Source organism: Naegleria fowleri (assembly GCF_008403515.1).
Source record: "Naegleria fowleri strain ATCC 30894 chromosome Unknown tig61, whole genome shotgun sequence".
Classification (NCBI taxonomy): domain Eukaryota; phylum Heterolobosea; class Eutetramitea; order Acrasida; family Naegleriidae; genus Naegleria; species Naegleria fowleri.
In genome coordinates, this window is record NW_025407993.1 from 302,000 (window position 1) to 316,803 (window position 14,804).

Genomic DNA, 14,804 nt, shown 5'->3' on the forward strand with positions numbered 1-14,804 from the left:
GTGATTTCAGTGTTTTGATTGGATTAAAAATTTGGGTGATGTTCCTGATTGTGACACAAAAAAATGAATCAATCCCGAAGCTACATGAGTGCGTTCTTCCGACACAGTCATTCACTCCTTTCACTCTTTCCGAAACGATGGAACATTATTAATTGTTCTCCGTCTTCATCTGCATGGTTCTTGCTCCATCATAGCTCAAGTAGTAGCAGCAGTATTTTTTTAACCAACGAGAACAATAACAAATTCTTTTCTTTTTCAAATCTACAACAGGCCACTAAAAAGAGCAATACTTTTGGAAAAAACTATTCATCAAAGGCTACTCGGAAATCTTCCCCCGTATCATCATCCAATCATAATGAAAATAGTGAGTTAAATGAAAAAACTAAATCTAAATTAGAAAAGAGGCTTGAAGACATTCAACGTATGCAACGATGGAGACAAAATGCTCAACAAAAACATGCAGAAAAGAAAGCAGCTCAAATGAACAATCTATTGAGCGACAAGTTAGCAAACTCTCGTCTTCCAAAGTCTTCAGAAATTAAACCTCGATCTTCAGTGCTTGCGAGAGTGGATAAAACTTCGGTCGGAAGAAGAAGACATGGTCAAAAAGCAAAGAAAGTTGAAATTAATATATATTTTCCAAAACTATTTCGATCAAAAGTATTGAAAAAAGTTCCATTGGACAAGATGGATAATTCTCTGCCAAAAATTGCATTCGCTGGACGTTCAAATGTGGGAAAAAGCAGTCTTATTAATTCTCTAGTAACTAAAAAAGGATCAGGAGGAAAAGCAATTGTGAGTAACAAGCCAGGAGAAACGCAGGAAATTAATTGTTATCAAGTTTCTGACGCCTTAAATCTCATAGATTTTCCAGGATATGGCTTTGCATTTGCTGACGATGAAAAACGATTGCAATGGATTAAGAACATGCAAGAATTTCTGTTGCATGCTGTGAAAATGAAAAGAGTATTTATTCTTATTGATGTGAGACATGGATTTAAGCAAAGCGATTACTCATTTTTATCATTTCTCAATCAGTAAGTATTGACACGATTCTGTTACAAATTATAATTTTCCTTTTCATTAATTTCAGAAACAAGATCAAAAATCAAATCATTCTCACCAAATGTGATCTTTTATATCCAGATGAAATTGCAAAACAATACGATTATTTGAAAGCTCAACTACAAGCACGCCCATTCAATTACACATGTGAAGAATTGATTGTTGTCTCTGCAAAGAAAATGAATGGAATCAAAGAGTTACAAGAAGAAATTCTCTCATTATTACCTGACAAGGGGGCACGATTTAGAACATCAAAGAAAGACGAATCGATCAAAGTTCCACAGATACCAATAACCACACCTCCTCGACCCATGACACTTAAAAGCAACGATGAAGAATCCTCAATGGTTCTCCAACATGGGAGAGAGGCAACAACTAAAATAATGAAATCAGTGAGCTCCAAGTCCAACTCACCTCGTTCATTGTCCTTTCAGAAAGCTTCTACAAAGAAAAAGCAAATAACAACCAATAAAAGTAAGAGCAACAAGTAGCTGAGTTTAAACCAATCAATTTCAAAGTTGTTGATCCTCTGTGTTTTGTCTGTTTTCTTGTTCTTGTTCATCATGAGAGTTAGGCTTTTCTTCAATACAATAGGATTCCAATGCTCCAGTATCAATGTGTGTGACAATTCTTTTCTTTACGTGGTCTTTCTGGGTGTACAACTTGTTTATGGTTGTTACTGGAAGAAAAAGGTGTTGAAGGAGGAAAGGTATCAAACATTGGAACGTCAAATGCAAGAGATCCGAAACGTGATGGTTTAATGTTAATTCACTCTCACCTTAATATTCACAACCAGAAAGAACACGAGAAATTTCAGAGGCTGGTTTTGTGGGATCGAGTGGAAAGAAATGTTTCATTCGATGTTGATTGGTATTAGGAAAGGCAATACATTGATCCTGTATCGTTTCCACACTTCCAAGTTTTTCAAAATTGAGATTTCCATCCTTACCAGCTTGGTCCATTTCGTCCTCACTCAAAGATTTTCTAAAAAGCTTGCTTTTACATTATGATCTCTTGAATTGCTTGTTTTTCTCTTCTTCTTTTCTCTGAGGACTCGGAAAAGCAATTGTTTACACTCTTGGAAGTGTAATTTTCTTGCCAAGGCGATTGTGATGAGAATGATGTGTGTATAATTGTTTATATTTGGCTTCTTTTCAAACTTACATGACTTATATTGTTTTTGATGAACCATGAAGCTTGAAAGTTCAATGTTTCAAAGAAGAGAAACAATGTCAGGCAATCCGCTCGAAATGCAGCATGAAATGGTTGGAATCGATGATGAATTTAATTTTGAAAAACAACACACCTCCGTTAGCACATTCTTGGTTAATATTGGACACGTCTTCAATTGTTCAACTGCATCCCAGTCGCCTTGTTAACTTGCAGGCCTGAATTAGTTTTCTGCAACTGACACTGATCGTCTTTTGATGACGGTAAAAACATTTTTTCACATTCACCATCTTTCTTTTCAACCATTTTCGTCAATTGACAAGACAGATCAAAACTTTAGCTGAATCTGATGGACAAGATAGACACCTTCTTCTCGATCGACCACTGTTCAGACGCCCGTATCGATTTCATTGTAAAATGGAACGCATTTCGAACATTCAAAAAAATATCTTGGAAGCTCTTCCAACATAGGGTCTGGTCTGCCTCTAATTCGTGATTGCGCAATTATTATTAACTTGTTGTTGAGTGAACAGCTAATACCATTATTTTATTGTTGTTGTTATTGGTTTTGTTGAGAATTGAATTCATTTGAAGAATTATAATTACTTTCGTTTCTGAGAAGAACAACTCGCATTGAAATTCCTTTGACTATCATTTTGGTGGTATAGAACTGAGACTCTCTCCTTATTGGTTTCATCATTATTACTACATCATTGTTATTGCTTTGAATTCACACAAGTGCATTTCCTTCAGAGCCATCCGACCACGACACGACTTCATCATCATTACACGACTTCAAAAGAAGTATTCCAATCTTGTCTTGTTCCGGACTTGTATTTCAAAAGGTTTGTAGAACAAGAACAACAACAACAACAAATTCATTGAATGGATTTTTTAGTTATACACACACGTCCAACACCACATTTGAATCATTCTTCCTTTCTGCTTCTAACTCGTTTAAAAATAGGTCATTGACGTTGCAACACACACACACACCAACAACAACAACACCAACGTTCGTGTCGGTTAGTTTCTCTCTTTTTGTTCTCCACCACTTGATAATCACTCTCTCTGGACCACAACCACAACATCAGCGCTGCTCACGATGAAGAAATTACTGAAAGAAAGACAACAACCCTCTCCTCACACTCCTGGTGGAACATCGAGCACGAGCTCTACGAACTCTCATCATCATCAACAACAACAACAGAATCATCAGCATTCCTTCGGAGTGAGCACACCTGTAACCTCTCCTTTTGATTCTTCGTTTTTGGTGACCTCTCCTGTTCCGTCGACCCCTGGTGTTATTTCTCTCGCTTCGGCATCTTCATCATCAAATCCACACAACAACAACAGCAGTAGCAACACTGCCAGTGTGTATAGTAGTATTGTGAATGCTCATATGAAAATGGAACCAAGTACTCCCACTTCTGCCTTGTCAGGTTTGAGTCATCACTCGAATAGTCATCTCAACTATTATTCGTCAGCAGCAAGCATGATGCATCAACAACAACAACAACATTCAATGCCATCCTTTAGCAACAATGGCAGTTCACAAAAGCCAAACAATCTCTACCCTTCCTCACTCAGTAACGGCATCTCACACCTGCCTCCAATGCAAAGCAACAATGGTCAGTTGGACAAACAGTCACAACAACCAGCAATTTATCCATCCACTAGCCAACACACTCTCTCTGATATGCCACTTCCAAGCTTCTCTATTCCATCCACAGTCATTACTCCAAGTTCTTCACATTCGTCCTCTGCTGACCAACTCCATAAAAAGTTCTCAGCACCAAATTTGACTGGCAGTAGCATTGCCAATGTTTTCCAACAACCTTTGGTCGAACCAAACAATTCTGCATCATCGAATACCCAATCCACTAGTAAATCACCACTCCCTTCATCATCTGCAGGTTCTGCATTGGTTGCCAGTACGGATAGCCCCATTGTTGAGTACATGGATGACGATGACGGATGGATTGTTCAATGGTTCAACGAGGACAAGAGAAAAAAGTGGAAAGTCAAAGTTCCTCAATTCAAGTATTGCAAGAAGAGAAAAGAGCATTTTGATAAGTCATTCCCTGATACCTGGTATAAGGCTCCCTACAAGTATCACATGCATCTAGAAGTGGCCAATATCTTGCGTGAAGAAAATGTTTTGGCCCAAATTGACCTAAATTATGAAGATGGCCAAAAGGTTCTTTCTCAACAAAAAACAAAAGAATCTAAAAAGGGAAAGAAGAAGAAGAAACAAGATGATAAGGAATCAGGTGAAGAAGACAAAAAGTCAGATGAACCTGTAATTACAAACAATGAAAGCTATTTCAACTACCAATCAGCAAACAAGTCGACTGTCACTATTGGACCTTTCATGTACAATATTTGCAGCTACAAACAAGAAGGAAAGAAATTCCGTATGGTTGTTTACCTTTACACCATTAATAATACCACTCCCTACCATCCATTCCAAACACAACCTGTAGATATGTCCAACAATGCAGTTTTATGCTGTTGTTTAATTTCTCCAAGTTTTACCATCAGAGCCAAGAAGCCAATCGTTAAACCTGGAATTAAATCAAAGAGAAAGAGAGGTGCTGAAGATGACGACTCAAAGAGTGGCGACGAAGAGGTAGATTATCCTCCTTCTCCTACCACGAATAACCACAAAAAGATGAAAGAACCAACCAACTTAGATAGCTCAATTCCTGTCAATTTCCATCCTCGTCCACATGAAAACTCTCTCACTCAAAATGCAACTCAAGCCATTGATGAATTACTTGAAAGTTTGTACCAAAACAATACCGCCTTTGATCCATCTCTAGTTGGTGCAAGTAGCAGTGCAGCCAGTTCAAGTAGCTCTGCAGCCTCATCGAGCAGACAAGAAATCAATCCAGAAGAAAAGATTAAGAACATTACTGAGACATTCCAAAGCATGGCTGACTCTGAGAGAAAGAAATTATTGAATAACATTATTGAGAGCTGCTATCCACATGAAAAGGAGTACCTTTACAGAAAGTATTTCGAAAATGGATACTCAGATTTTGGTGATTCTTCATACTATCAAAACCATGCTCAACCTTCTCACATGCAAACCATGCTTCAACAATATCAAATGATTCAACAGCAACAACAAGATTTATTTGCCTACTTTGCAGCTCTTAACAACAACTCGGCAACACTGGCTGGGTCCTCGGGCGTGCAACTTTTGCAATCATCAGCCTCTTCCTCAGGAGTTAGCAGTATGGATAGCTCTTCTCAACCACAATTTCAAGCTGTTCAAGTGCAGCCAGTGATTATTACAAACGCTGGTGCTGCTGTTGTACACAACAATTCGGCTGTTCCTCACAAAGCGACTGCTGCTGTTGTTGTAAATCCGTCCTCTCTGTCCTTTGCCTCAAATCATCAACCTAGTGATGTCGATCAATTCTTTACTGAACTATTTGATTAAATATGAATGAGACAAAACAAAATCCATTCAAATTTCTTGTTGTTGATACAACTAACCAGCTTTTGATGCCTCTCACCTGTCAGCACCAAATCTCAACAAACAAAAAATGACAATCACAAGTGGAGGCTACCCAAAGCGTAAAGCAAAGAGCACAATCAAGTTCTGTACAAACTTGTGCGTTTTCTTCTTGTTAGCTATTTCTCTACTCGGAATGATGGTTGGAATTATCGTTCTTGGAAGTAAGTGCTCGTACATGAAAACAAGGATCTAAATTGTTGTGGTGTCTCCATACGATTCGAATTTTCATTGGATCACCTCGGTTTTTTATGGTGATCGTTCATTACTTTTTCATGTCATTACTTTTTCATGCCATGTCAATATTGTGTTATATGGATCGCGATCATAACATGTTTATTTATTGTTGAATGATGAAAAAAATTTCTGATGAAATAATTGTTATTATTATTATTATTGATTGATGGAATTAACAACAGCTAGCGAAAAACCAGATCCAGATTCACTCACCAAACAAGTCACATGTAACGTCAAAGAAATTGCTCCAAGAACATGCACAACTTCTTGTACTCTTACTGTCTATGTTCCTGTTTTAGGAAAGTCAGTTGTCACTGAACCATTTTCTTCGAGTGACAAGGCCTTCAGTTACACCTCAGGTCAAAGCATTGATTGCTATGTCAATCTTTTCTATGAAAATTATGAAAATCAAAAAGTGAGCGTGAACGAAGTTCAAACTAATTTTGCCTATGTAACATCAGTTGTTGGAGGAGTCATGATTGGAGTTTCCTTCTTACTGTTGGCAATTACTTGTGGATTGAGTTATTATTCATGTACCATGTTGATTAGACCTTAAAGTATTTGACATTACACAAATGCTTGTTGTATGACCAACTTAATGTAAAAGTCATTACAGTAACTACCTCAACAAAGCGATTCAATGATAAATATCATCATTATTTCAGTGCGTTCCCAATATTATTTCTAATAACAATGTTAGTAGGAACATTTGAAAATTTTGAAGATCTGATGACCAACTTCAATCCATTAAAAAAATGCTCAAATTAGTTGCATCGTCATCCTCCCAGTTCCGAAACGGAGGAAAAGCCTTCTCATCATCATTGAATTCTCTCTCAATTACGATCCTTCATCATCAGTGTAAAATCAACACTACGGCATCGTTATTAATGAATTCAAGAGTGATAGATGTGAATACCAAGAGAGGAAGTGCAAAAAGAAGTGTCGGAATTGTTGGAATGCCAAATGTAGGAAAGTCCACATTATTTAATGGTAGGTTTGATTCTGAATATTTAAATGTATTATATAGAAAGGATGAAATGATATTTAATAGCACTGACAGAGTCCCAAAAAGCTGAGGCTGCTAATTTTCCTTTTTGCACAATTGAACCTAATGTGGGTATGTATTGACATCCAATGAATTTTAATTAGCTGAAATTATCAATCACTATTTACGAATTGCTTTGACTCGAAATTTTGAATCGTATCATTTGCTTTTCAATATTTTGTTCCATAAAATCCGAAATTTCAAAAAGGTGCCTGCACTGTTCCAGATGAACGTCTAGATGCTTTAGCTACCAAAGTTAAAACAAAAAAGAAGGTACCAACCTATATTGAAGTTATTGACATTGCTGGACTTATTAAAGGAGCTGCTGAAGGAAAAGGTTTGGGAAACAAGTTTTTAAGTCACATTCGAACAGTCAATTGTATTGCTCAAATGGTGAGATGTTTTGAAGACCCAGATATTACTCATGTTGAAAACTCAATTGATCCAATTCGTGATGTTCAAATTATCGAGTCAGAATTAATTCTAAGTGATTTAGAAGTTGTTGACAGAAATAAGAAGAGAAAAGAAAACTCCACTTCTAAAGACAAGATGGATGTTTTGAACAAATGTTATGAGACTTTGATTGAAGAAAAACCATTGTATGGAGTGAATTGGACTGCAGCAGAGCAACTCCTTTTGAAACAATTCAATTTTTTGACAACCAAACGGGTTTTATATATTTGTAATGTGGATGAAAAGGCACTTGTTACTGGTGGAAATAATTTCACTCGGTCGCTTCAAGACTATCTCAAACAAAGAGGAAACACAATTGATCCTGTCATTGTGTGTGCTCAATTAGAATCTGAAGTCGCTCAATGTGAACCCGAATCAAGGCTGGAATTATTGAATGAATATGGACTCAAGGAAACAGGTTTGCAAAAAATTATTACATCCTCATACAAACTATTGGATCTCATTACATTTTACACAGTTGGTGTTGAAGAAACTAGAGCATGGACTGTGACGAAAGGAAGCACTGCTCCTGAAGGTATGTGTCAACATTGAATGTTGAAAACGGAAATAAGGTTACATTATTATTATTTACTACTAACTGCATTTTCAACAATAATCCAATTTCAAACTTGTGTCCTATTGTGCCTTCCATTATCAACAGCTGCTGGTACCATTCATAGTGATTTCGAAAAAGGATTTATCAAAGCTGAGACCATTAATTGGAAAGATTTCTTAGACTGTGACTGTGATGAAAGCAAAGCTAAACGAAAGAATCTTCTCAGAACCGAAGGTAAAGAATACATCACACAAGATGGAGATGTTTATCATTTTAAATTCAAAGCATAAATAGCTGAATTTTCAAGGACATCACCCTCTCTTCTCACCCACCCTTATGGACCTTGCAATTACAATGCAATTCGCAAGAACTTGCTTCGAAAATGACGCCCGTACGTATGGCACTTCGGCGAATTGATGCATGTCCACTTGGTTTCCATTTTCAACATCTAAAAAAATTCAGTTCGAAACCTCGAGGAGTCGTGAACGACAGTGCTGTTTCGGAGATCATTTCGAAATAATTATCATCACACATCCAACAACAACTTCATCACGAGAAGAACAGTTGTAACAATAGCGTGTTACGTGCACGGAACGTTCTAAAGTGAACACAAAAAAGTATAGTCAATCATTGAGTTTGTCTGTTTTTTCTGATATTTCAAAAGGAAGGAGCAAGATTTTTTGGTCTTGTTTCCTCTGTAATTCCATTCCGGTCTATCAAATCGACAAATTATATGGACTTTTTGGACTATATTGGTTTTTCAACAAAGGACAATAATATTCCCAATGAGTTAGTAGCCAACATGTTTTTCTTAAGTTTGATGATAATATTTTAATGTCGTTGTGGCAATGATACACATTTTAATGTCTGTGTCTATTAATATATTATTATCGCTCATGCATGGACGGATCATATTGTACCACGAATGTACATGATTGAAACAAATAGATCTATGAAAGCTGCAAATACAATTGATTTTTCTGAAACATCTTCCCCGATATGGTTGTTAGGCTTGATGTATCAGCCTTGTTTGATCTGTTCGGATGAACAAGGAGGATCCATGTTGGATAGCTCAATGATGATGTCCTCAATGGCATCGTCGTCTTCATTCACTGCTACAGGAACGGAGAACTCTTCTACAACAACGGCGACCGTTTCATCATTACCGAGTTTTGCCAACGCACCAGATCAGCAACAAGCACTTCCAACGAATGGAAGTATAAATCAACAATCAATGTATGCACAATTTCAACAACAAGTTTCAACAACAAATAACGATGATAATTCACCCAAAACACCCTCAAAAGCAAAACGATCTTTCTTCTCAATGCCAAAGAAAAAGAAAACATATACCGATACCGATTTAGTGAAAATTTATCATAACAAGTTACAATTGGAGAGCTTTTTGTCTGATTTTGAATCAAGATTTTGGTTTTCATATCGAAAAGATTTTGAACCAATCTCCAGTAATCCACTACCAATGGAACAAATTGAATTACAACCTGTCAACAGCATGGGAAATTTAAGCTCAATTAATAGCACAGGAAGTGGTATTATCAGTAGTCAGGGAAGCGTATTGAGTTCAGGAGCAAGTCAAAATGGAGATGACACTCCATTCTTGACTGGTTCATTTTCTAACTCTCCTCCTCACGCTCAATATTACTACAACAATTCTAATAGTGGAAATCAATCAACCAAATCCTCTTCATCTTCCTCACTAAGCAAACTGTACAGATACGTGATTAACTACACCGCTCCCACCTCTGACACTGGTTGGGGTTGTATGATGAGATCAGGACAAATGTTATTGGCACAGGCCTTTTTAACACATTACCTTGGAAGGAATTTTCGGTTACCAACCACAGATAGGACGAGAGGAATGTATCAAATTATTCAAAGTTGGTTCTATGACTTGGATGCATGTCCTTATTCCATTCACAAAATTGCAAGAGCAGGAACCTACTTTGGAAAGAAGGTTGGAGAGTGGTTTGGACCTTCCACAATCGCCTATGTGTTGAAGTAAGTATTTCCTGAGAAAATTATTTTCAACTAGAATCGTGATCATGTCATGTTCTCATTGACGTGTTTTCAGATTGCTCGTGGAGCAGCATCTGAGAGGTGAATTTGTGGTTCATGTGGCGGATCAAGGTGGAATCTATATTGATGAATTACTTGCTAAATGCGAGTATGACTATGAGGAATTTTCCATCGATGTGAACAATGTACAGAAAGAAAATACAGAATCTATATATCCACAAATTGAGTGTATAGGCCCAAGATTGCGGGTGACAAAGAAATGGAGACCCTTAATTATTTTAATTCCTCTGCGGTTAGGTTTAGAAAATTTTAACACAGATTATATACCCTCAATCAAGAAGGTATTCGAAATTCCTCAAACATTGGGAATTATGGGAGGAAAACCCAAATCGTCGCTCTATTTTATCGGATATCATGACAATGAAGTTATTTATTTGGACCCTCACACCACACAGAAATCATCTCCAAAGGAAGAAACGTATCATTGTAAAACACCACTCAAAATTCCAATTTCCAAGATTGATCCTTCTATGGCTCTCGGATTTTTGTGCAGCACAAGACAGGATTTTGATGAATTTTGCAGTTTGGCAAATCAACACCTCACTCACCGGTCTCATCCTTTGGTTTGCATTCGAGAACAAAAGCCCCAAGAGAAAGATTTGGATGTTTTGTCATTTGACGAATTATCGGACGAAAATCGCAAAGAACCTCATGACGAAGAAGATGATGATATTGTGTTTGTGTAAATAAACAACAACGTAAAAGTTCTGTAAGGAACCTGAGTACTGTAAGGAAGCAATTTTTATCCAAGCAAATTGGTCATGATTATAATCTGCCAGGTGTCAATTCACAGTTCAATAAAAAAAATGGCAACATCGCTTGACTATTGTCTCAAACTCATTGTCATTGGCGACTCTGGAGCAGGTAGGTCGATTAATTACAACATTTTCCAATCGGACTATATTGGAATGCCATCATTGACCTTTCCTTGTCAACTATTTCATCACTTGCGGAACACATTACAACATTCGGAACCATCCTTTGGATATGTGATCGATACTTTCCGCGCACTTGTTTAGGAAAATCATGTGTCATGAGAAGATATCTCGAAAGTAATTGTACGTGTTCAACTATTTAACTCGCGCCATCAATGTGTCAATTTCAATTTATAAACTATTAACCGGTTTTCAAAAACATGCAAAAATAGTCTATGAAGATCAAACTCACACGATCGGAGTTGAATTTGGAGCAAAGAATATTAACTGCGGAGGAAAGAAAATTAAATTACAAATTTGGGATACGTAAGTACTGCAATTTTAGAAAATTCACATTTTCTGACTTGTGACAATGTTTTAATCTAAATTTATTTTCGGAATAGAGCTGGACAAGAACGATATCGATCAGTAGTGAGGAGTTACTACAGAGATGCCATTGGAGCAGTTGTGGTTTATGATATTACAAATGAAGAAAGTTTTAGAAATGTGAAACGATGGATTGAGGATGCAAGAGAGTTGAGCGATGATAATGTGACATGTGTTTTAGTTGGAAATAAGAAAGATAAAGAGGATGAAAGAAAAGTCAATTTTATGAGAGGAAGTCAAATGGCACAAAGTTTAGAAGCAGCATTTTTTGAAACGTCAGCTGTCACTGGAGGTTTGTTTCTTGAAATTATTATCATTCACAATAACATACAATGTTTGAATTTTCCAATATGAAAATTTCATACAGAGGGAATTGAGGATGTTTTTGCCAAATTAACGAAAATGATATTAACAAAAATTGAAAATAATGATTTAAAACCAAAAACAAAGCAATCCATTCTGCTTGATGCTGGAAAAAAGCCTCAAGAAACTGAGACCACCACTGACAACCAATCATGGTCATCCTATTGCCTGTGTTAAATATTTAACAAATTTTGCTCAATGATCTTTGCTAAATATTTCCATAATTAATTATATTATTTCGAATTTTGTAAATTTCACACATTAAAAAAATGCAACCACAAAGAAAATCATTCATCGATCGAGTCACACTTCATCTCGATTTGGATTTCACATCACAACGACAACACTCCAACTCGATCACATCCACCTCCGACTTGTTAATTCGTCTTCTTTCCAACAAATTCTTTCATCATTATCAAAAATCCTTTTCCAACAATTTCGATTTAATTTCCACATTAGGAACTCCCTCTCAAATCGGATCTGACAATTTACATTTTGCTCGTCCCACTGACGTCAAATTATCGTACAAGACTCGTTGCATACTCGTCTGTGACAGTCACAATCAAAGAATTCAACTTTTTGACATGGACACGAAAAGATTCAAAGCAACCATTCACACTCCTCATATTCCTCAATATTTATGTATCGAGTCCAATAATCATTCCAAATATGGAAAGGCAATTTCGCGACAACATTCACATACATGTGAATTTTTCAAAAAAGATTTTGATGAAGATTCAGTGATGGTCTCCTGTCTGGATCATTGTGTTTACAAATTCAACATTCGAAAATGTATCGAGTCCTTTCAAGAGAGTTCCAAAAATTTAGTGAAATACTTTTTGACCTCTTTGGTGGGAATGCTCATTCCTCCATTGAAAAACACGACAGAATATGTTTGGAAGAGTGGAATTACAGGAGAATGCGGAAATTCATTGCAACATTTTTCACGGCCATCGTCCATGGCTTTGGTCGAGAAAGGAAAATTCTTGCATGTCAATTTTGCCTCAAATCAATCAGAACAACACGATGAGGAATTACAAGTGAATTCTTCCATTACTGTCGATAGTAGGAGTAGTGATATCAGGCATGTGAAGAAGGAGGATCGAAATTATTCTGACAATTTATACCTCTTATTGGTCTGTGATTCCCTTAATCATCGAATTAAGGTTTTAGAGGCACACACTGGACAAGCTCTTTTCTCAATCACTCATTATCAAGAATGGATCCAAAATGAACTTTCTAAACAAACGAAATTTTTCACTCCAACTTTGATTGTTGTTTCTCCTCATTCTCAAGATATTCTCCTTGTGGAAATGATGAAATCCAACAGCTCAAGAATTGTCCTATTGAGACAAGGTGATTTTTCACATCATGGAATGGCTCATGTCGTGTGTTTTCAAAAATCTGTCTCTATTAAGGGTCTTTTGGGAGATTTGGATTTCTCTGGATGCATGTACGTGGCCGATCGAAATGGAATTTCCATTCGAAATGTCCGAGGACAATTAAAATCCACTCCCTTCGATGGACATTGTGAAGTGTACAGTCCATGTGGCATGTGTTTGAATGAACAGAATGGAGAATTATATGTGTTAAATTACGTCGATCATACACTTCAAATATTCAAATGGAATAAAATCAATAACAGTTCAAGAGAGGATGTGAAATTTAAATCATTCGGAAAAACATTCAAAGCCAATCACTAGCACCCTCGATCTCTTTTCGTCATCATCATCATCATCTTCTTAATCTATAAGGATTCGTGCATTCAGAAAAAACATACAAACCTCCTTTGTGTCGCATCCCTTTTTTGGAACGAACCTCTTCTCATCATGAATTCACAAAAAAAAATTCGAAAAAAAAAATGGATGCTCATCAAATCTTGGAAGAATTCGCCGACTGTATGAAAGATCAGGAAGCGATTGAGAGTACGTTTGATAAATTAGTGAAAGAGAAACGAGCGGACCTGTATAGGAGTGAAACGGATTTGAAGAAGAAAACGGATAAGCAAAAGAAGAGAATCAAGTCGTGTTTGGCCATGTTGAATGCGTTGGAACAATCTCATGCCTCATCCTCTTCCTCATCGGATAATGGTGCGATTGATGATCATGAGAATTTCAGACAATTGGCTGAGAAGAAGGCTCAACTCAAACACAGTGCAAAGAAACTCGAGATGATCGGTAAACAAACATTGAACACGGGTGGATTCTTTGTTGAGCAATTTCTCGGAAAGGAATATAGTGTTGTGTTAGTGGGTGATGATTCAAGAAAATTTAATTTCAAAAAGGAGTATGAGACTTTCAAGTACAAGTGTACGGTACTGAATATTCCGATCACGTTATTGTTGGCCTTCTTCTTTCATTCCCGAGTATTGGACACTTTTTATCATTTGTATTTGACATACTTTTATTTGACATTGGCTATCAGAGAGAATATCTTGGCAGTGAATGGATCGAACATCAAGGCATGGTGGATTAGACATCACTATTTGAGTATTGTGTTGGTCATTACGTTGTTGACTTGGCCAGAAACTGTTCTCTATCAAGCATTTAGGCCTTATTTTTTACTTTATGCCCTTTATGCTTCCATTGTGCAGGTTTTACAGTACAAGTATCAGAAAGATCGTCTCTATGTCAGAACAGCAATTGGAAAGTCAAGTATGATGGACGTTGCAAACTCTGATAGCTCTCAAGTCGTTGTTGAAACTTCCCTCGCGCTATTCTTCCTATTGCCATTCATTTTCTTGGGCCAATTATTCCAATTTTACAATGCATACCTATTGTTAGACATGGGATATTTCAGCGCTCCAAACTGGAGAGATGTTGAATGGCAAGTTTTTGCAAACGCAGCTCTATTCCTCATCTTGGCTGCTGGAAACTTGGTCACCACCATTGAAGTTCTCATGAAGAAATGGAAGAGAATTAAGAAGAAAGAGTTGAAGCAGCAATAAGACACAAACTTGTTTATTTATCAATCAAAACCACATTTTTAAAT

The 14,804-nt window shown here is 36.8% G+C and overlaps 8 protein-coding genes across 8 annotated transcripts; all 8 read left to right on the top strand.

Annotated features, from left to right (window-relative positions):
* Positions 1-63: 63 nt before the first annotated feature.
* FDP41_008487 (uncharacterized protein) lies at positions 64-1,556 on the top strand (the record flags this gene model as incomplete). The annotated part of the gene is made up of 2 exons (XM_044712345.1): positions 64-1,037; positions 1,094-1,556. 2 exons carry the CDS (start codon positions 64-66, stop codon positions 1,554-1,556), a joined length of 1,437 nt encoding a protein of 478 aa, XP_044557993.1.
* Positions 1,557-3,340: 1,784 nt separating this feature from the next.
* Positions 3,341-5,686, top strand: FDP41_008488 (uncharacterized protein; the record flags this gene model as incomplete). The annotated part of the gene is made up of 1 exon (XM_044712346.1): positions 3,341-5,686. One exon carries the CDS (start codon positions 3,341-3,343, stop codon positions 5,684-5,686), a length of 2,346 nt encoding a protein of 781 aa, XP_044557994.1.
* Positions 5,687-5,792: 106 nt separating this feature from the next.
* Positions 5,793-6,554, top strand: FDP41_008489 (uncharacterized protein; the record flags this gene model as incomplete). Its single annotated transcript, XM_044712347.1, has 2 exons — positions 5,793-5,925; positions 6,181-6,554. 2 exons carry the CDS (start codon positions 5,793-5,795, stop codon positions 6,552-6,554), a joined length of 507 nt encoding a protein of 168 aa, XP_044557995.1.
* Positions 6,555-6,753: 199 nt separating this feature from the next.
* Positions 6,754-8,342, top strand: FDP41_008490 (uncharacterized protein; the record flags this gene model as incomplete). The annotated part of the gene is made up of 4 exons (XM_044712349.1): positions 6,754-6,988; positions 7,050-7,115; positions 7,252-8,031; positions 8,158-8,342. 4 exons carry the CDS (start codon positions 6,754-6,756, stop codon positions 8,340-8,342), a joined length of 1,266 nt encoding a protein of 421 aa, XP_044557996.1.
* Positions 8,343-8,785: 443 nt separating this feature from the next.
* On the top strand, positions 8,786-10,835 carry FDP41_008491 (uncharacterized protein; the record flags this gene model as incomplete). The annotated part of the gene is made up of 3 exons (XM_044712350.1): positions 8,786-8,841; positions 9,001-10,071; positions 10,145-10,835. 3 exons carry the CDS (start codon positions 8,786-8,788, stop codon positions 10,833-10,835), a joined length of 1,818 nt encoding a protein of 605 aa, XP_044557997.1.
* Positions 10,836-10,955: 120 nt separating this feature from the next.
* Positions 10,956-11,990, top strand: FDP41_008492 (uncharacterized protein; the record flags this gene model as incomplete). Its single annotated transcript, XM_044712351.1, has 5 exons — positions 10,956-11,013; positions 11,169-11,207; positions 11,297-11,390; positions 11,468-11,742; positions 11,818-11,990. The coding sequence occupies 5 exons, from the start codon at positions 10,956-10,958 to the stop codon at positions 11,988-11,990; spliced, it is 639 nt and encodes a 212-aa protein (XP_044557998.1).
* A 92-nt stretch (positions 11,991-12,082) lies between these two features.
* On the top strand, positions 12,083-13,516 carry FDP41_008493 (uncharacterized protein; the record flags this gene model as incomplete). The annotated part of the gene is made up of 1 exon (XM_044712352.1): positions 12,083-13,516. The coding sequence occupies one exon, from the start codon at positions 12,083-12,085 to the stop codon at positions 13,514-13,516; it is 1,434 nt and encodes a 477-aa protein (XP_044557999.1).
* Positions 13,517-13,674: 158 nt separating this feature from the next.
* Positions 13,675-14,760, top strand: FDP41_008494 (uncharacterized protein; the record flags this gene model as incomplete). The annotated part of the gene is made up of 1 exon (XM_044712353.1): positions 13,675-14,760. One exon carries the CDS (start codon positions 13,675-13,677, stop codon positions 14,758-14,760), a length of 1,086 nt encoding a protein of 361 aa, XP_044558000.1.
* Between the last annotated feature and the right edge of the window lie 44 nt (positions 14,761-14,804).